General features: G+C 47.1%; 1 protein-coding gene across 4 annotated transcripts in view; it reads right to left on the bottom strand.

The window, feature by feature from the left end:
- Positions 1 to 22,196, bottom strand: part of MBTPS1 (membrane bound transcription factor peptidase, site 1) — a 99,386-nt gene that overhangs the window by 36,075 nt on the left and 41,115 nt on the right. For all 4 annotated transcript variants that reach the window (XM_072117728.1, XM_072117730.1, XM_072117729.1 and 1 more), the window contains 3 exons: positions 19,253 to 19,369; positions 19,072 to 19,139; positions 11,867 to 11,969 (listed from right to left, as the gene is read on the bottom strand). In XM_072117728.1, the coding sequence (XP_071973829.1) occupies positions 11,867 to 11,969; positions 19,072 to 19,139; positions 19,253 to 19,369 (288 nt within the window). The remainder of the gene's footprint in view (positions 1 to 11,866; positions 11,970 to 19,071; positions 19,140 to 19,252; positions 19,370 to 22,196) is intronic.

The raw sequence follows: 22,196 nt of genomic DNA, 5'->3' as shown, positions 1-22,196 counted from the left end.
GGGCAAGGAGAAATTGTAGCCAAGCAGCTGATTACATACGGGAAGTCTCTGACATTAAGAATAGACTCAGGGACAGAAAATATCCCAATTGGATGCTGGATAGGGCTGAAGGTATAATTTCTGGCAGGGATCAGGCAGATATGCTTATTAGACGAAATATAGGTTCTGATACGCAAAGAACCATGACGGATACCCCCCTGCCTAACACTACAGTTCTCCAACCAATTTAAGGATATTAAGAGAATTACCACTTACATATCCTGCAGGTAGACTATGAATTGTCCCATAATCTGTCTAATGGGGGTCAAAATAATAGCTAAAAAATCTCCCACCATTGGCAGTAGGCCATCTCCATGTTATTTTGGTACCAAAAACAAATATAGATCACTACTTAAGTAAAAAACAAGGATACCTGCGCTGGCTATAAAATTAGGACCATTAGGTTCGGATAAACGCTATACCACTAACGGATCTACAATGATTTAAACATCAGTGTGCACGATGCACTAACCTGTAAGTGGCACCCCTCCTGTGTGGGAAGTTCGATTCCTTCATTGGAAGGACAAAAAGAAAACTTAACATAAGGATAAAAACATTTGCGGAATATAAAAAACAAACAATTTGATGGCCACCCACTATCACGCCATTACAAGGACAAACACAATGGAAAAATCGAAGGAAGTGTAATATTTGGCATTGAACAAGTGAAACAGGGGTTGCGTGAAGGGGGTGGCGCCATGACGTGACGCTCCTCCCTCTCCTAAGCACGAACCCCGCCATGTGGAGCTCTTGGAGTCCCTGCGCCGAGAGACGGGACGAAACCTGGCGCTGAGCGGGATACTGCACTCCGGTAATGGGAACCGGCTCGCTGCGCTGTTCGAGTAGAGGTCCGGTTAAGCGCAGAGTGAAGGGGCGGGCACACATAACGGATGGTGCCATACCTTTTCAGACAGAGCGTGGAAGTGTTACTTGGTCCCGATAAGAGCGGTTAGCCCAGAGCTGAACTGAACCCAGAACGGAGCAGGATCTACTCCCTTTATTGCACCTGTGCCTCAAGACACGTTCAGGGAAAGGGCCTGGTGCTAGCAGCAACGGCAGTCGGCTGGAGAAGCTGGATAGGGTGAGCTACCGCACCTACTGAGCTACTGATTATCATGGAGCCTCCCGGAGCGGGTTGCGGCTGTTCAACTGAACTTTGGTAAGACGAACTTTACCTTACCTTACCATTTGATATTTGTATCTGTACCCCCTGGTGGGGAGAGCCGGCCGGAGGGCTGAGTTGGGAAGGACCGTGAGTTTTGGTGTGCTCGGCTGGCTGTGGCCCCCGGGCTAAGCTGGAGGTCGAAGTCTTGCCCAGTGCTGGGGTTAAACCTTTTTTAAAAGCCTAACGCTACTTTAGGGCGGCTAAGCCCTTTAGTCGGGGCTGAGCCCTTAAAGCCTATAGCACCAAGAGGACACGCGCTCTGCGCTGCTTTGCCCTGAACTGTCCAATCTTTTCTGCTGCTAGCATATTTGCCTCAAGATACTGGAAGGTGGTGTGCGATTTGTGGATATTTTTAGACATTTTCCTGCCCGTCAAACGGACACTACTGGGTTATTGAAGATTTGGCGGAGACGGTCGAGTGCCAATATATGTGCGAGGAGTCAGTCAAGTTTTAATGATGTAGCCTGAAGTCCTGAGTATCCAGCACTGTATGGACAGCTGGTCAGGGTGGCATTGGCCAGAATTGGATTTTCTATCTATTAAGCGCAGCTCATGGACAGAACATAGGAAAGTGGTGTCTGACTTTTTGAATACATCTGGCCACTTGTTATGCTTGGAGCAAACTTCTCCTTTAAGAGCTACCCTAAGACTGTACGAATGCTCCCGGCGTATTGGCTACTAAAAGAGGTGGCGAAATCAGTGTAAACTGAGATAACTGTTAAGTTACAGTAATGTTTGTTTATATCTACTGGGTCAGGCATGCTAAAATTGTGGTTTTTTTTTTTGTTTTTTTTTCTCTCTTGACGAAGTGATTACTTTAAACTGGGTATTTGTAGAGGTTGTTAAGAAGTTGGAAGTTCTGGTGCTGTCCCATTGACACTGGTGAGGCAAGCCAAGCACTTGAGAAACGGTATCCGCCCCCCGAACCCTAAAGAAGCGATCACTTTACATGGGGTACATTTAGAGGGAGGCTGAACATTTGAGGACCCTCTCTCAGTATTACTAATATTGCTCATCTTCTTATGCAGGCAGAGTAAATGCCTGTAGATTTCGGAAGGCGACCATACTCGTTTTGAAACCCAGTTTTGGTAGCTTTGAGCCTGCATAAGAAAGAGGGGGTAAAAGGTAGCTGGGGACCACTACTGGGGCAGGGTAAGCCAAGCATAACCCTGAGACGTCCCGTTTGAATCAGGAACTATGGGACCCAAAAATGCACCGCGCAAATCTGGAGGGGGGATTGATAAGATGTGGAAGGCCTCACCGGTTAAAACTAGACAGCCCCCCAAAGAAACTGAGGAAGTGGGCGAGGGTCCTAGCGCGGCTACCTCCCGGCTAGAGGGACTCCCCGCGGAACTAAAAGAGACCTTAGCAGAAATCCTAACAGTAGTCAAAGAGACGAAAACCTCAGTAGAGGAATCCAAGACAGCAATCGGGACAATAAACACTCAGATTAGCTCCCTACAAAGAGGAGATGGCAACTATTAGAGAGACCAAATGGGTCTCTAGCAAACATATAATTGCAGGAAGATGTTTCCTAATGGCGTCTTTTTTTTTTTTTTTTTTTCCCTTCCCTTATTGGCTGAGGAATGACAACAGACACGCGTATATTAACATGGAATATTAGAGGTTCAAATGACAGATTAAAAAGATGCCAAGTCTTCGACGCCATTAGGAAACATCTTCCTGCAATTATATGTTTGCTAGAGACCCATTTGGTCCCCGAGTATGTTTATCGACTACAGAAAAGGATGGGTTGGAAGCGAATTTCACTCATTTGGTTCTAACTACTCTAAGGGGGTCTCAGTCCTGATACACAGGGATGTTGACTTTGAGCTCATTGGGTCTAAGGTGGACAACTTGGGAAGATTTATCTTCCTACATGGTCGACTTAATGGACTGAAAGTCATACTAGCGTTTGTATATCTCCCTCCCCCAGCATCCCTGGTGGTGTTCAATATATTGATTAGGTTTATCGAGGACTATGGCAACTGTCCCTTGATGGTCTCGGGAGACTACAATATGGTTATGGATGAGGGTAAAGACAGACTAAGGACAGCTCAGAGGATGGACACTAGATTAGAGCAAAGGAGTAAACACTCACACCTCTGTGAGGATTTGGGACTGGTGTATGTATGGCGGGAACTCTATGGGGCACGTAGGGCATTTTCATGTATGAGCAAATCATATAATGTTTTATCCCGTATTGACTTGGTAAATTCCCCCTTTCTGAGTCTGATTCGTAAGATGGTCTACGAAAGTATCACTATATCAGATCACGCCCCTGTTATGGTCATTATTAAGTCGGGGGAAGTAAGCTGTAAGAGGTTTAAATTGAACCCATACTGGATTACAATTTTGCATCCGCAAATCGCCCTAAGTGACGAGGTTCAGTGGTTTTGGGAGGTGAACGCCATGTCGTCTAATCTTGCCTCGGCTTGGGATACACTTAAAATGTATATGAAGGAATTGTACTCCAGGAATATTAAAAGATCACGGGCTCAATTTGGACAGAAAGAACTACGACTAAAGAAGGAGCTAGCTAGATGGGAAAAATCTCTCTTAGAACATCCGACAGAAGAGAATAGGGAGAAAGTCCTGCAAGCTAGCGAGGCGATATCTACCTTCGCCACGGAGAAGGCCCAACACAGAATTTTTTTTCAAGCACAGAACTCCTTTGTGGAAGGGGGTAGACCAGGGAAATATTTAGCTAATAAAATCCGCAACGCTAATTCCAACAGCTTAATTACGGTACTGAGAAATAAAGAGGGGGAAGTCACTAGGGACCCAGCTGAGATTTTGCAAATATTGAGGGACTTCTATATGGAATTATATCAATCTGAGCTGGCAGGTAACCAACAGAGAAATCAAAAATATTTGGAAGGAATTCAGTTTCCACAAGTATCAGCTCACAATAGAGAGATTTTAGGTGCCCCAATCACTATAGAGGAATTAAAAAAGGCCTTAGAATCATTCGGTAAGGATACATCCCCGGGCCCGGACGGGCTCCCATTTAGTCTCTACAAAAAATATAGCGACCTCCTTCTTCCTAAGTTATTGATGGTGTTTCAGGAGAGTTTTGGCAGGGGAAGGGTCACCAGCTCAATGACAGTGAGGCAGATATTGAGCTTATCCCGAAGAAGGACAAGGACTCTTTGGATGCAGCCTCGTACCGTCCGATTTCTCTATTGAATACGGATTTGAAGATCCTATCCAAGGTACTAGCACTGAGACTACAAAAAGTGATAAACGAGCTGATTCACAAAGATCAGAACGGTTTTATCCCTAACAGAAGGACGGGAGACTGCATTCAGAGGTTGTACGCAGCGGTGGAAATGGGGGAGGGGGGGCTCCGCTCCATCCTGTCACTAGACGCTATTAAGGCGTTTGACAGGGTGGGGGAGCTTCCTATGGGAAACGTTGGGAGGGTTCGGTCTGGGAGACAAATTTATCGGTATGGTGAAGAGTATGTATAACGCCCCAGTTGCAAGAATTAGAATGGGTAACAGGGACTCCGATACGTTCAGGCTAACACGGGGTACGAGACAGGGATGCCCTCTGTCCCCCCTATTGTTCGCCTTGTATATCGAGCCCTTGGCGATTAAGATCAGAAGCTCAGAGGAAGTGAAGGGGGGGGGGTGCGGGGGAGACGGGGACAAGATCTGCCTCTACGCAGATGACGTGGTGATGTTTCTGCGTAACTCCCCTAGTTCCATACCAAGAGCAATTCAAATTGTTGAGGAGTTTGGCTCCCTATCGGGGCTTAAGGTAAACTGGGGTAAATCTAATGTGATGCCCTTGGACAGGGAGTCCCAAGAATGGGTGATAAAAACAGAGCAATTACGAGTTGTGGAGAACTTTAGATACCTAGGAATAGAAGTATCTGCCAAAATAAATGAATTCTATCAGTTGAATTTAGAACCCACGATTAAAAATATCAAGGGAAGAATCCATAGCTGGAGCGGGCTCCCCTTATCCAGGGCTGACAGGATTGGGTTAATAAAGATGGTGATCCTACCCCAAATTCTCTACGTTCTGTCTGCTGCCCCGATTTGGATCGATATCTCCTTTTTTAGACTAATTGAATCCCTCCTTAACAAGTTGATCTGGGGAAGGAAAAAAGTACGGATCAAAATGGAATACCTGTATAGACCGCTGGGTGAGGGAGGTCTGGGACTGCCCTTTTTTCAGGGGTACTACCTCGCAGCCCAGATGGGCCGGTTAGCTAATTGGAAGGATAATGAACTGTGTATGAAACTGATTCGGTTGGGCGGAGAGGAAATAGAAACAATGTTTGAGCTATTAGAAAGCTCACGGGTGGGGAAGATGGCGTTGGGAAAATGGGCCTTGGGGAAAACAATTGTGAGAGTTTGGAAAAAATTTAAGAAAATGTTACAGCTCCATGGATATCTGCAGGAAACCCCATTATGGGAAAACGGAAAGCTAGCCGAACTGAGGAAAATCCCAGATATCAAATTCTGGCAGACCCTGGGGATTAAATATGTTCACCAAATAAAAGATGGCGATCAAGTGGTTCCCTTTTCCACACTACAGGAAAGGTATGGTTTAAAAAATGGGGATTGGATGCGGTATTTTCAATTAGCACATGCAATAAAGGCGAACACACGATTTATTGAATATCACTTGGACACACACGATTGTTTGGATCTTATTAGGAATGCAAGTAAACAAAATAAGGTGGTTTCTAAAATATATAAATATATAAGAGATTGTTTTACAAACACTATTAAACATAAGTCACGAAGAAAATGGGAAAGTATTGTTGGGGTTTTTGAGGATAAAGAATGGGGTGAAGTTCACAAAAATATTAAAAAAGGTTCTACCAACTGGAATCATAGGATTATACACTTTTTTTTGATTCACCAGGTATATTACACACCAAAAGACCTCTTCAAAATGAGGATTAGGGACAATGCGAAGTGCTGGAAGTGTCAGACAGCAGAGGCAGACTTTTTCCATCTGGTCTGGCTGTGCCCGGGGATCCAGAAGTATTGGAGGGGAATCTTTGAGGAAATATCAGCTAACCCCCGAATTGACCTAAGACCCACCATAGGTACCGCTATCTTTAGTCTATTTGAAAGTGAGTTGGTGAAGCAAAGTTACGGGAAACTAATAACCAGACTAACCAACATAGCTTTGGTATGCATTGTACGGAGATGGGGATCTAAGGAGTACCCAAAAGTTGAACACTGGCATAACCTGTCATTAAAGATAAAAAACTTTGAATGTAGCTCGGCCAAATTCAAATCCTTAAGATCAAACAAAACGAAATTCTGGAACATCTGGCAATAGGGATATTTCGGGTGGTTTTTTTTTCCCTTTCTTTTTCTTTTTTCCCAGCGGGCCCTAGGGTAGGGAGGGGGGGAGGGGGGGGTTAATGTGTGTAGCACATCTATACGGTTACTCATGTTCAATGATATATGTGTCAGGTTAATCAGGACACTTAAGTGTACTTACTTGTGAGAATTGATTACCTTTTGTGATGTATGATGTGTATTCCTTTTTTGAGAAAGAAATAAATACTTTTTATTGCAAAAAAAAAAAAAAAAACAAGTTAAAAAGAACTGGAGAGGGGGCAATTATATTAAATGTATGTCAAAGGCAGAAAGCCGATGGATATTCGAGCTAGATACGCTAATCCCTAATGGTTTGAACACCGAGATCGAATTATTTGCATTTTAAGTGGAAGTTTTACACTGGTACCCACTGCCCAATTGAAATACACTGATATATATAAACCGTATATACTTGTGTATAAGCCGAGTTTTTCAGCACAAAAAATGTGCTTAAAAACCTCACTTCGGCTTATACACGAGTCAATTTAAAAAAAATAAATGTTAATACTCACCCTCCGGTGCCCGGATCCATCGGCGGCGGCTCCCGATACCCGGCGGCGGCACCCGATGTTCAGCACATTAAATAAATAAACTTAGCTCTCACCTTCCGGCGATACTCACCCCCGATCCACGGCGCCGGCTTCCGATCCTCGTTGGTGGCTCTCGATCCCCGGCTGCGGCTGTCTTCTTTCGCCGGCGGAGTCGCGTCCATGCGATCTCCCAGCCGGCGCTTACTATGATGCGGCGGTGTGACGTCATCACCGGCGACACCGCCGCATCATAGTGAGCGCCGCCGGGGAGAGCGCATGTACTTTTTTTGGAAGACTAATTAATTAATTAAAACAGTGATGGAAACAATGATTTTTTTAATACTATGTTTTTAACAATAAATATATATATTTTTTTATAAATTAATAAAAATGTTTTGAGAATGGCACCTTATCTGGGTATAGCGATACAACAGAATTATAAAAAGATGCATTTTAAAACTAAACAGAACGAAACTATGTGTCCAGACCAACCACAAGAACTGGATCAGCTCTCTCCCTAATAATGGCACCGTACCTATAAGATTACCCGCATCAGTGAGATTAGGAATTCATCCCTGAGGAAGAGAGCCGGAACTCTCGACAACGCGTCGGTGGAAAACCCTTTTGTCTCAGACGGACCGTACCTAGGGTGATGTCACCGGTACCTTGTTAGTCAGATCCAGCGAAGCCACAGGCCGGGGCTCGCGTGCTGATCTGCATTTTGTGGATTACTACTTGGCTTGGAAACGCTATCCGAAGTGAAATACACCTCACGAAAAGATTATTGCTCTACATGAGATTTACGAGACCTACGGGACAAAACCTCACTAAACGGAAGGAATCTAACTTCCCACACAGGAGGGGTGCCACTTACAGGTTAGTGCATCGTGCACACTGATGTTTAAATCATTGTAGATCCGTTAGTGGTATAGCGTTTATCCGAACCTAATAGTCCTAATTTTATAGCCAGCGCAGGTATCCTTGTTTTTTACTTAAGTAGTGTTTGTAGCAGTGGAGAGGCACACTGTCCTTACCAGCGAAGGTTTTTTTCCTTTCTCTTTTTTTTTGCTTATTTAAGCACTTTGTCCAACCCATCTACATCTTTGCTCCAGTGTATATCAAAAATACCCCCCAAATATAGATCATCCTGGTTGCATCATAAGGGCTCCTTTAAATGCAGGTCGCACCCATGCAAAACCTGCACTTTTGCCAAACCCACCAAAACTTTCTCCAATTCAGAGAATACCCAGTCATGTGACATTAAAGACTATTTGAATTGCAATTCGGATCACATAGTGTATGTCCTCAGATGCTCACTCTGCATTAAAATGTATATATACTGTACCATCAGAAGATTCAAACAAAGGTTCCTAGAACATACTAGGGACATTTGTAACTGGTACAAATTGAATGTCTCAACAGAATGAAATTCCTCTCTGGAGCAGCACAACATTTTATTGAACGTCACCAGGGAGGGATCTCTTCGCTGGAAAATTTCATCATAGAACAGATACATCTCCCCCAATGAGGGGGACATAAAGTCCTATTAGATTGCAAGGCGTTCTGGATTTGTTTTTTAAATACCAGATTCCCAACGGGAATGAATTTTAAGAAGGAGTTGCTATTCCACCATTCGTTCCTTCCATGGTTGGTTTAAATTTCATTTTCAGCTATAGGGCATAAATAGTCACCCGTTGTCATCCATGATACCTTTTGAAAGTCAATATTTGCACTTCCCATCATGTTTTGCCTTTCCCTTTTCTGTCTTCTGCTTGCACTCCATACTTTTTGCATTCTTCGAGGTGTGAACATGGTCCATGGAGCGGGATTTGCCTTTTCATACTTCTGCTTGACGTTTCCATGGTGACCCCGCTGTGAGCTTCCGGTTGGTGCATCTATGATGATCTTCCGGAGACCAGGCTCCTCGACATACTTCACCTAAACAATCATTGTTCCGCTATGGATTATTATTAATTATATATTTTGTATGTGTGCTGCAAAAAAGTTTTGCCGAAAGTATGAACAATGTATTTATCTAAATATATATTAAGGTTTTTGTAGTGGTTACCTTTTCTGGTGTTTTTATTAAGATTTTAGGGTTGTGACTCCAACTCTTCCTCCGTGCGTATATGGTTGGGTACCGGAGGCGGAGAGATGGAGGGTATATATACCCATGTTTCATTTGTACACAAGCCAGCCATGAGTAAGGGCGTCTTGTACGCCTGAAACGCGTAGGTTTTCCTGCCATTACACTCGTCCTATGTTTATCAGGATGCACCGCTATCTACAAAGAATGTTTTGTGATTTTACTACAAGAAAATGTCAAATTAAAGATTCAATGTTTTAACCCACACCTGATCCTCGAGGTCCCAGAACAGCAGCCTGCACAGTCGTTGGACATTAATCGGTGAGCGCAAAACTATTTTCTTTTTTGTTTTGTACTATAGAAAATGTGACTGAAGACTGCCCTTCATCCCTTATGAAATTATGCATCTCATCCATAAAAGAGGTTCTCTCTTCCCTGAGAAGGTATTCAATGCAATCCTTGCAGACAGGTTTTTTATAGTCACTATGCAATTTCTCTTGACAAGTTGTATTTCCTAGATGTAGTTTTCTTTTCTGCATAAGTTTTATCCTGATCTTTGTCCTTAGGATCCCATGGAGAAGGACAAAGATAAAGGGAGATCTACCAAAAAGGAGGGAAGCACAAAAAAGTACTAGCATAATATATGTGCTGAAATAGTGAACAGGATTTGTGGGTGTCCCACCACCCTATCCCCAAAATCCTTAAACCCAGGGCCTCCATGCTGCAGGATTCTATGCTGCCAATTCTAGAACCAGAAGTCCCAGCCAGCCTATAACATCAATATAATTGAATTATAATAGACCTGGCCCCAGAGTAGAAAGTAGAAACTTTTACTACCCAAATACAGATAAACAGTAAAGTCAGGAGGATCCTAGAACAACATACATATGTGTTACCATGGCGACCTTGTATACAGAGTAAATACCCTCATGAGTACTGCATCTAACCATGGACCACGTTCAGGATTTAAGATATTGATCTGTGAAGCTTCACGGTCAGGTACCAATGTAAGAGACCTCCGATCAACGTGACCAACCCCGCTGAGAGATCTTTAAACTTACTGGTCCACACTCCTGCTTCCAGACCGTGCTCGCCACAACGTCACATGCAGTTCCCGTCATTCCAGCGGGAGTCGCAACCAGGGTTAGACGGAAGCCAGTCCGCAAACATTGTACGCCGCCGAGCACACTCCGGATGTCGTTGGCCTCTCAGGCCGCAGGGAAGAGCCGAAACAGTCCTCAGTAAGGCAGAGGAAAGGGTCGGCATGAGTCCCCTCACCTATTTGTGAATCCACTCCCCCCACCCCCGTCCAAACTATAGGAGACGAGGAGAGATCTCTCTACTCCCTGCCCTGTGTAGGGACAGGACACCAATGAAGTGTGAATGCAGGGGTGGGGTCTTTAACCTCGGCTTCAGAGGTCAAGGGTCTTCCTTCACTTGGGGTCATCACCAGGGACACTGGAGAAAATTTAGAAAACGTTCTATTTTTCTCTAATTTACATTTTTTTTTACAAATAAGTGCAAAAGCACAAAGCTACTCCCTATTCCAACCTGTACAGTGTGCGCCTATGGAGGCTGCACAAGCTAATATCTAATCTCCTAGTGTGGTTAAAGAGCCCCGAGAAGGGAGAAGAGATTAACCCATTCACTTTCATCTTGATCTTTAAAAATATTGCTCATAGTATACTGCATCCAGGGAGAAAGCAGAAACTTAATATTCAGTTGTGCAACATACAGGAGAGAGAGACATCTTCAATCTGGTGAACAGTTTGCCATAGCAATAAAGTATTAACATTGTACTTAGTTTGTACCGAAACTTGACTCGGGCCACATTCACAAGACCGCTTGGTAATGTATCCCTCCTCCTCCTCTGCAGGGCGCCCAGGCGAGTACACGTCCATGTGAATGCTCCCTAAGCGACTGCATTGTGACTTTGGGTAGCTGTGCCCCCAAAAAGAGGGTTGACGAGCGCTCACCCCTACCCCGGCCCTGTGCTTGCCCCAGGATCCAGTCCAGGGGAGCACACGCAGCTCACACCTCTCCTCTCCATAGAGCAGCGCAGGGCCTGTAACAAGGCAAAATATACAACAATGTCCAATATTTCTCTGTGTATCGTCACGGTGCGACAATGTGTGGTCACCGCATGGTGACAGAGCACCATAGGTGTCAACGGGGACCGATATCTGGCATAAAATAATCGGTCCCCATTACATTTGCTTGAATGAGCCCTAAAGGCCTCATGGACACAAAGGTATGAAAGCGTCTGTATATACATGTAGCATACGGCCTTATTCATTTCAATGCACAAAAATATAAAAAGAGCGTGTCCTTTTTTCTCATGTAATTGATCCGTATGCCCATGGTAACGTATTAAATAAGGGTTCATACGGTTGTGCACTGTATGCTGCGGTATAGACGCTTAGTATCTAGAACCGGTGGGATGTGCATACTGTCAGCCAGCCATCCATTTGCCAGCACACTGTACTTTATACAGATAAGGTGCAATATGTGCTTATACATGTGAAAAATGTGGTGTATTTACGGTCAAAATACAGCGGTACATACAGAACAGGAAAAAACATACAGCCGTGTGCACGAGGCCTAAGGCCGCTTTTACACATACGATATATATATATATATGAATAATATAATTCAAGTGTTAAAATTAAAAGTTAGATGACTCAAGTCTTACCCATGTGGTCATCCCCCTTGATGAAAATCTAGCTATATTATCCTCAAAATCAATGCCACCAACTCCTATGACATCCATTTGGTCTGCTGGGTTGTTCAGAGTCCTACAAAAAAAATAAATAAAAAAATATTCACACAAGATCATGCATGCAGTCTTTCAGCAACAAAGACTCAAGGCCCTACCTCAATGCCAATTATTGGGAACAAGTATTTGCATGAACGCTGGTTCCAGATAACTATGCCATATGCGATTCCTACCATAGGTCACTGTACACCAGGTAGTTTACTTCTTCCAGGGCAAAAAGAGGGTGACCAGAGGTCGCATTAACGCCTCACCACGCGTCATAGACGCGTGATGAGGCGCCATTACCCCCCGAAATAATTGCCATGCGTAAAGTTACGCTTGGCAATTATTCCCTGTAGCGCGCAGGCTGAGCGCCGGGCCGCTCAGCGGGGCACGTGACAGTGATCTGTGTCACCAGCGCTCCGGAGCAAGAGCGCAGGCCCCGGGAGACCTGTGGACAGCGGGGCTGCTGCTCCCTGTCCTGCTGCATCTCCCTACCTGCCCACAGCTGCCTGCATTTACGTGATCCCGACGGGACTTAAGGCCGGGTGAGTGTGTGCAGTGTGCTGTGTGAGTGTACTGTAGTGTGCGCGCGCGCTGCGTGTGCTGTGTGAGTGTACTGTAGTGTGCGCGCGCGCTGCGTGTGCTGTGTGAGTGTACTGTAGTGTGCGCGCGCGCTGCGTGTGCTGTGTGAGTGTACTGTAGTGTGCGCGCGCGCTGCGTGTGCTGTGTGAGTGTACTGTGTCGTGCGCGCGCGCTGCGTGTGCTGTGTGAGTGTACTGTGTCGTGCGCGCGCGCTGCGTGTGCTGTGTGAGTGTACTGTGTCGTGCGCGCGCGCTGCGTGTGCTGTGTGAGTGTACTGTGTCGTGCGCGCGCGCTGCGTGTGCTGTGTGAGTGTACTGTGTCGTGCGCGCGCGCTGCGTGTGCTGTGTGAGTGTACTGTGTCGTGCGCGCGCGCTGCGTGTGCTGTGTGAGTGTACTGTGTCGTGCGCGCGCGCTGCGTGTGCTGTGTGAGTGTACTGTGTCGTGCGCGCGCGCTGCGTGTGCGTAGTGAGTGTACTGTGTCGTGCGCGCGCGCTGCGTGTGCTGTGTGAGTGTACTGTGTCGTGCGCGCGCGCTGCGTGTGCGTAGTGAGTGTACTGTGTCGTGCGCGCGCGCTGCGTGTGCGTAGTGAGTGTACTGTGTCGTGCGCGCGCGCTGCGTGTGCGTAGTGAGTGTACTGTGTCGTGCGCGCGCGCTGCGTGTGCGTAGTGAGTGTACTGTGTCGTGCGCGCGCGCTGCGTGTGCGTAGTGAGTGTACTGTGTCGTGCGCGCGCGCTGCGTGTGCGTAGTGAGTGTACTGTGTCGTGCGCGCGCGCTGCGTGTGCGTAGTGAGTGTACTGTGTCGTGCGCGCGCGCTGCGTGTGCGTAGTGAGTGTACTGTGTCGTGCGCGCGCGCTGCGTGTGCGTAGTGAGTGTACTGTGTCGTGCGCGCGCGCTGCGTGTGCGTAGTGAGTGTACTGTGTCGTGCGCGCGCGCTGCGTGTGCGTAGTGAGTGTACTGTGTCGTGCGCGCGCGCTGCGTGTGCGTAGTGAGTGTACTGTGTCGTGCGCGCGCGCTGCGTGTGCGTAGTGAGTGTACTGTGTCGTGCGCGCGCGCTGCGTGTGCGTAGTGAGTGTACTGTGTCGTGCGCGCGCGCTGCGTGTGCGTAGTGAGTGTACTGTGTCGTGCGCGCGCGCTGCGTGTGCGTAGTGAGTGTACTGTGTCGTGCGCGCGCGCTGCGTGTGCGTAGTGAGTGTACTGTGTCGTGCGCGCGCGCTGCGTGTGCGTAGTGAGTGTACTGTGTCGTGCGCGCGCGCTGCGTGTGCGTAGTGAGTGTACTGTGTCGTGCGCGCGCGCTGCGTGTGCGTAGTGAGTGTACTGTGTCGTGCGCGCGCGCTGCGTGTGCGTAGTGAGTGTACTGTGTCGTGCGCGCGCGCTGCGTGTGCGTAGTGAGTGTACTGTGTCGTGCGCGCGCGCTGCGTGTGCGTAGTGAGTGTACTGTGTCGTGCGCGCGCGCTGCGTGTGCGTAGTGAGTGTACTGTGTCGTGCGCGCGCGCTGCGTGTGCGTAGTGAGTGTACTGTGTCGTGCGCGCGCGCTGCGTGTGCGTAGTGAGTGTACTGTGTCGTGCGCGCGCGCTGCGTGTGCGTAGTGAGTGTACTGTGTCGTGCGCGCGCGCTGCGTGTGCGTAGTGAGTGTACTGTGTCGTGCGCGCGCGCTGCGTGTGCGTAGTGAGTGTACTGTGTCGTGCGCGCGCGCTGCGTGTGCGTAGTGAGTGTACTGTGTCGTGCGCGCGCGCTGCGTGTGCGTAGTGAGTGTACTGTGTCGTGCGCGCGCGCTGCGTGTGCGTAGTGAGTGTACTGTGTCGTGCGCGCGCGCTGCGTGTGCGTAGTGAGTGTACTGTAGTGTGCGCGCGCGCTGCGTGTGCGTAGTGAGTGTACTGTAGTGTGCGCGCGCGCTGCGTGTGCTGTGTGAGTGTACTGTGTCGTGCGCGCGCGCTGCGTGTGCTGTGTGAGTGTACTGTGTCGTGCGCGCGCGCTGCGTGTGCGTAGTGAGTGTACTGTGTCGTGCGCGCGCGCTGCGTGTGCGTAGTGAGTGTACTGTGTCGTGCGCGCGCGCTGCGTGTGCGTAGTGAGTGTACTGTGTCGTGCGCGCGCGCTGCGTGTGCGTAGTGAGTGTACTGTGTCGTGCGCGCGCGCTGCGTGTGCGTAGTGAGTGTACTGTGTCGTGCGCGCGCGCTGCGTGTGCGTAGTGAGTGTACTGTGTCGTGCGCGCGCGCTGCGTGTGCGTAGTGAGTGTACTGTGTCGTGCGCGCTGCGTGTGCGTAGTGAGTGTACTGTGTCGTGCGCGCTGCGTGTGCGTAGTGAGTGTACTGTGTCGTGCGCGCGCGCTGCGTGTGCGTAGTGAGTGTACTGTGTCGTGCGCGCGCGCTGCGTGTGCGTAGTGAGTGTACTGTGTCGTGCGCGCGCGCTGCGTGTGCGTAGTGAGTGTACTGTGTCGTGCGCGCGCGCTGCGTGTGCGTAGTGAGTGTACTGTGTCGTGCGCGCGCGCTGCGTGTGCGTAGTGAGTGTACTGTGTCGTGCGCGCGCGCTGCGTGTGCGTAGTGAGTGTACTGTGTCGTGCGCGCGCGCTGCGTGTGCGTAGTGAGTGTACTGTGTCGTGCGCGCGCGCTGCGTGTGCGTAGTGAGTGTACTGTGTCGTGCGCGCGCGCTGCGTGTGCGTAGTGAGTGTACTGTGTCGTGCGCGCGCGCTGCGTGTGCGTAGTGAGTGTACTGTGTCGTGCGCGCGCGCTGCGTGTGCGTAGTGAGTGTACTGTGTCGTGCGCGCGCGCTGCGTGTGCGTAGTGAGTGTACTGTGTCGTGCGCGCGCGCTGCGTGTGCGTAGTGAGTGTACTGTGTCGTGCGCGCGCGCTGCGTGTGCGTAGTGAGTGTACTGTGTCGTGCGCGCGCGCTGCGTGTGCGTAGTGAGTGTACTGTGTCGTGCGCGCGCGCTGCGTGTGCGTAGTGAGTGTACTGTGTCGTGCGCGCGCGCTGCGTGTGCGTAGTGAGTGTACTGTGTCGTGCGCGCGCGCTGCGTGTGCGTAGTGAGTGTACTGTGTCGTGCGCGCGCGCTGCGTGTGCGTAGTGAGTGTACTGTGTCGTGCGCGCGCGCTGCGTGTGCGTAGTGAGTGTACTGTGTCGTGCGCGCGCGCTGCGTGTGCGTAGTGAGTGTACTGTGTCGTGCGCGCGCGCTGCGTGTGCGTAGTGAGTGTACTGTGTCGTGCGCGCGCGCTGCGTGTGCGTAGTGAGTGTACTGTGTCGTGCGCGCGCGCTGCGTGTGCGTAGTGAGTGTACTGTGTCGTGCGCGCGCGCTGCGTGTGCGTAGTGAGTGTACTGTGTCGTGCGCGCGCGCTGCGTGTGCGTAGTGAGTGTACTGTGTCGTGCGCGCGCGCTGCGTGTGCGTAGTGAGTGTACTGTGTCGTGCGCGCGCGCTGCGTGTGCGTAGTGAGTGTACTGTGTCGTGCGCGCGCGCTGCGTGTGCGTAGTGAGTGTACTGTGTCGTGCGCGCGCGCTGCGTGTGCGTAGTGAGTGTACTGTGTCGTGCGCGCGCGCTGCGTGTGCGTAGTGAGTGTACTGTGTCGTGCGCGCGCGCTGCGTGTGCGTAGTGAGTGTACTGTGTCGTGCGCGCGCGCTGCGTGTGCGTAGTGAGTGTACTGTGTCGTGCGCGCGCGCTGCGTGTGCGTAGTGAGTGTACTGTGTCGTGCGCGCGCGCTGCGTGAGTGTGTCGTGCAGTGCGCGCTGCGTGAGTGTGTCGTGCAGTGCGCGCTGCGTGAGTGTGTCGTGCAGTGCGCGCTGCGTGAGTGTGTCGTGCAGTGCGCGCTGCGTGAGTGTGTCGTGCAGTGCGCGCTGCGTGAGTGTGTCGTGCAGTGCGCGCTGCGTGAGTGTGTCGTGCAGTGCGCGCTGCGTGAGTGTGTCGTGCAGTGCGCGCTGCGTGAGTGTGTCGTGCAGTGCGCGCTGCGTGAGTGTGTCGTGCAGTGCGCGCTGCGTGAGTGTGTCGTGCAGTGCGCGCTGCGTGAGTGTGTCGTGCAGTGCGCGCTGCGTGAGTGTGTCGTGCAGTGCGCGCTGCGTGAGTGTGTCGTGCAGTGCGCGCTGCGTGAGTGTGTCGTGCAGTGCGCGCTGCGTGAGTGTGTCGTGCAGTGCGCGCTGCGTGAGTGTAGTGTGTGCGCTGTGTGAGTGTAGTGTGTGCGCTGTGTGCGCTGTGTGAGTGTAGTGTGTGCGCTGTGTGCGCTGTGTGAGTGTAGTGTGTGCGCTGTGTGCGCTGTGTGAGTGTAGTGTGTGCGCTGTGTGAGTGTAGTGTGTGCGCTGTGTGAGTGTAGTGTGTGCGCTGTGTGAGTGTAGTGTGTGCGCTGTGTGAGTGTAGTGTGTGCGCTGTGTGAGTGTAGTGTGTGCGCTGTGTGAGTGTAGTGTGTGCGCTGTGTGAGTGTAGTGTGTGCGCTGTGTGAGTGTAGTGTGTGCGCTGTGTGAGTGTAGTGTGTGCGCTGTGTGAGTGTAGTGTGTGCGCTGTGTGCGCTGTGTGCGTAGTGTGTGCGCTGTATGAGTGTAGTGTGTGCGCTGTATGAGTGTAGTGTGTGCGCTGTATGAGTGTAGTGTGTGCGCTGTATGAGTGTAGTGTGTGCGCTGTATGAGTGTAGTGTAGTGTGCGCTGTGTGAGTGTAGTGTAGTGTGCGCTGTGTGAGTGTAGTGTAGTGTGCGCTGTGTGAGTGTAGTGTAGTGTGCGCTGTGTGAGTGTAGTGTAGTGTGCGCTGTGTGAGTGTAGTGTAGTGTGCGCTGTGTGAGTGTAGTGTAGTGTGCGCTGTGTGAGTGTAGTGTAGTGTGCGCTGTGTGAGTGTAGTGTAGTGTGCGCTGTGTGAGTGTAGTGTAGTGTGCGCTGTGTGAGTGTAGTGTAGTGTGCGCTGTGTGAGTGTAGTGTAGTGTGCGCTGTGTGAGTGTAGTGTAGTGTGCGCTGTGTGAGTGTAGTGTAGTGTGCGCTGTGTGAGTGTAGTGTAGTGTGCGCTGTGTGAGTGTAGTGTAGTGTGCGCTGTGTGAGTGTAGTGTAGTGTGCGCTGTGTGAGTGTAGTGTAGTGTGCGCTGTGTGAGTGTAGTGTAGTGTGCGCTGTGTGAGTGTAGTGTAGTGTGCGCTGTGTGTTACCGAAATCTTCATACTCCTCGGGTAAAAATACTCCTCAAAAATGGTGAGGAGTATTTTTACCCTTCTGGAAAAATGTTAGTGCGACCTCTGAGGGTGACCAACCTCAAAAACAAGCAACATCTCTGTGCCAAGTATTCAGTCTCCTCTGCAAGCTTACAATTACTGTAACCCATTCAGAATATGAGCAGCTAGGAGGCCAACTCCAGTGCTCCTAAGCAGCTATTCCAATGGCCCCCTTCCAGTGTCCAACAGCTGTACATGGGAACTGCAGCTCATGTCACATATTTTGTGTACATTATGTTAATGGTATTATGATAATGGTATATTACGGCAGGCTGGAATAGAAAAGCAGCACATTCACAACATACCGCAGAACCGTAAAATTCTTTTTACCTGTCTTTTCCTCCATATACAAGCAAATCCAATCTTCAACATGTTGCCAATTCACACTTCCTAGAAATAACCCCTTAAAAGGGATTTTTCCCACAAAAGAAAAAAATCTCACATCTCAATCCCCTAGTGATGTTTTAACCCCCTTACAATTTTAGTCAGTTTTATTGCTGTTTTAGCTCCTACCACTCCCTAGGCTGCTCAGTGCAAATTCCCAGGGTGGTCAAGGCCCCCAAGCAGACATTATGATCCATCTAGTTCTGTGGGGTGACAATGTGGTTACATTATAAGGGTACAGGTGTATATACACTTTCATCTTGCTACTGACATTGTACAAACACATAGAAAGAGGCATGGCAAACAGAGGCATGACAGACTTACTCTGCTACAATTTTAGCACTGCTACATCTGTTCTCACAAATATTTGCCTACCTCCACCTTCCCCCTGCCATCTCCTTGTTTGTAGCTTCTCTTTGCTCCTGATGTGCTAGCAGGAAGTGAATGAGTGAGTGCCTGAGCTCCGTCCTGGACTACAGAGGGCAGGGCTACAGGCTCAGAGCAGAAAGACACAAAATCAGCGAGCACGGCTGTCACACAGGAAACCAAGATGGCGGAACGACACTAAAGTCAGAAGTTACAGGGTCATGTCTAGGGGCAACTGAAATTGTGTACAGCAGGACTGATATAAACAGGTTGGAATTATAACTGTGAAATGCTGTATTTTTGTTAATAAATTGTTATTTAGTTATCCCGAAACTTGTCTTCATGGGAATACCCTTTTAATTTTTTCTTTTTAACTCCACCTTTCAAAAGTCACAACTGTATATTTTCTGTTTACAGTACGGGATGAGGGCTTGTTCTAAGTGTGACAAGTTTAACATGTATGTGGGTATTTGTATGCATGTAGCCTTTTCACCACATTTGAAATTTCCAACTTTCAAGTACAATAGACAGAATATGGTAGGTGCTACTGGGAATTCAATTTGTCCCGCAGATAAATTATCCTCACATGATCTATACCTGGAAAAAAGTCCAATTAAATAGGGTATAAGTATATTGTTCATACCCATAGAGTGGCCCATCATTTCCTATTGCAGAAACCATTATAACATTATTGGCTGTTAATTCCCAAACCTGCAAGACAAAAAAAAAAAAAAAAAAAAAAAAAAAAAACACACACGACACTTTATATTCCAGTATACAAAAGGTTAAAGGGATGTACTATACAGATATCAATCAAAACCAACCTTATCAACAAAAGGATGATCCATGAAGTCAGGTCCACCAATGCTGAGGTTCAATACGTCTATTTTCTTAAGGATAGCATAGTTAAAAGCATCAAGAAACCAGGATGTGTAGGAGACCTATAGTAGGTAATTTACATATTTAATTTGCAACCAGGTTTTTACAACACTGCAGGCACTACAAGAGCTGTGATTAAAAGTGATATTCCCTTAAAACTCTAAATCAGGAAAAACAAAGTGAACCCATACAAAACTGCATTACACAATTTGGGGTTATTCAGTTTAGAGGAAAAAAAAAAAAAAAAAAAAAAACAGCCGAAGGGCGACCTCATTACAATGTTGAAATGGCTCTCCAAAGATCTTTTTACGCCTAGGCCTGTGTCTAGGACAAGGGGGCATCCTCTAGCCTAGAGGGGATTTTTTTTTACTGTAAGAGCAGTGAGACTATGGAACTCTCTGCCGCCGGAGGTTGTTATGGCGGACTCTATGTACATGTTCAGGAGAGGCCTGGATGCTTTTCTGGAGAGAAAAAATATCACAGGTTATGGGGAAAAACCCCATTTGTTTAATCCTTAACACCAAAAGCACTTTTCGCCTTCCTGATAAAGTCAATTTTTTCAAATCTGACATGTCACTATAAGTGGAAATAAAGTCGCATCACTAACATATCCAAGTTATTTTGAAATGGTTTTCTTGTGGCACTTTCTACAACTAACATGAAGTACAATTTTGTTGACGTGATTTGCGTTTATTTATAAAAATAACGGATGTCTGGTAGAAATTAGAAAATTTTCAAAATTCAAAATGTTCTACATTTTCCACACAGTCATAACAGCAAAAAAACTTGATAACCAATATTAACATAATGTCTGCTTTCTGTTGACATGGTTTTTTACGCATCCTCTCATTTTTGTAAGATGTTATGGGGCTATGAACTTTAGGTGCGAATTTTCACATTTTCCTTTAAAAAAAATAAAAAATAAAAAAAATAAAAAATAATCATGCTTTTGCGGGCCATGCTCAGATTTAAAGTCGCTTTAAGAGGCCTAAATTAAAAAAAAAGGAAAACCCCATAAATTACCCTATTATAGAAACTACACCCCTTAACGTATGTAAAACAACTTTCATAATGTTTGTTAACCCCTTTATTGTTTTACAGGGGATAAAACAAAATAGTGTGCAATTTTGAAATTCATTTTTTGGCTAAATAAAAGGGTTTTTCACAAAAATTTACAAATTCTCAGTGGATAAAAATACCAAAACACCCCAAAGTTTGATACCTAATCTCTCCCGAGTACGCCAATGCCCCATATGTGGTGTTAACCTGCTGTATGGGCACACGCCAGGTCATTGAAAGTTGATAGGAGGCTGCGCCTTTCAGAGCAGATTATGCATTATCAAATTTTTGGGCAATTTGGACAAACAAGGTCTTTTCTGCGACAGATGCACTTTACAAATACTTCACTTTAGTTGGTCATTAGCTTATTGATGAGATTTTATTAACTCTTGAATGTATGGAGGAAAATAAAATCGTCAATTTTGGTCTCTTTGCATTTTTTTGGGGACCGTACACCATAAAAACAAACATCTTTACCCTATAGATCACTACGATTACTGAGATCTCATTTATATAGTTTTTCTTCAGTAAAGTTGTAAATTGAAAAAATCTCATTTATTTTCATATGGTCATCTTTTTAGAGACAACTTCTATTTTTTGTTTGACATAGCTGGTTTAGGCCTTTTTTTGTCAAGTTGTCCTTTTGCAGTGGTACTATTTTGGCACACAACTTTAGGACATTTTTGTGAAGTGATTTTATGAAAAATGTACATTTTTGGCAGGTTTTTCAGGTTTTGTTTTTACCGCGCTCACCAAGCAGGTCCAATAATGTTCCTGTGTTATTGTACAGATTGCTAGAGACATGGCGATACCAAATATGTGGGGTTTCTTAAGAGATTTTGCTTTTTTTTTCCCATGTATAGGGAACGTTTGTATTTAGGGGACTTTAAATTCTTTTTATTAAAAAAGCGTTTTTATTAAGAGTTTTAAAACTTTTATTCTTTATTTTACAGGTTGGCTTGAACAGGCGATGCTTGTGGGGTGGGGGAAGGAAAGGGGGGTGTCCAATTTCATGCAGAAGACCCTTTAACAACGCGGGTATTAGAGAGACTGGTGCCAGCTGCAAGATACAGCTGGCACCGCCAGCTTCTGGTACCGGCTCCGTTCAGGAGCCAGTGCCAGAAGCATGATGTAATAGCTTTGCATAATGAAACCCGAACCATAATCGAAACAGAACCCCCGGTCAACCAGTACTATTACGTCAAATGTTGGGAAGGTTAGGCTTCCGACTTTTTCCAGCCTTATATACTATGACGTACTAAAATTTTACATGAAAAAAAAAAATAAATACATTTTCAAAAAAAATTAAATGTGTTTCAAGTTTCAAGAACAACCACCTCTATTTTTCTTCAAACGGTGGCAAGGCAAATTTGCTTAGCACTCGAACAGAACACACACTTCTTGCTCCTCAAGGGAATGACCCATGACTGTAGCAATAAAACCAATTAAAAAAAAAAAAAAAAAAAAAGTACCATATATACTCGAGTATAGGCCGACCCAAGTATAAGCAGAGGCCCCTAATTTTAACTCAAAAACGTGGTAAAACCTATATTTTTTTTACTCAAGTATAAGCAGAGTTTGGGTTTTCAGCACATTTTTTTGTGCTGAAAAACTAGATTTGTACTTGAGTATATGTGGTACTTAAAGAGCTAAAGAACACACAATACCAAGAACAAGACTAATAAAAATCCTTTAATTCAAACTGAGATGCTACCAAAGGGGAAAAGTAAAAATATATAAAATATACATGCATATATGTCAAGCTTTGTAGAAGCTAAAAACGCAGTTCTGGTAGTCTTAAGAAGCAGGACTGTATTTGCAAGTGCTATG

Source organism: Engystomops pustulosus, chromosome 7 (genome assembly GCF_040894005.1).
Source record: "Engystomops pustulosus chromosome 7, aEngPut4.maternal, whole genome shotgun sequence".
NCBI classification, from domain to species: Eukaryota; Metazoa; Chordata; class Amphibia; order Anura; family Leptodactylidae; genus Engystomops; species Engystomops pustulosus.
The sequence above is the reverse complement of the archived record's forward strand: the minus strand, read 5'-3'. Positions and strand labels throughout refer to the sequence as shown.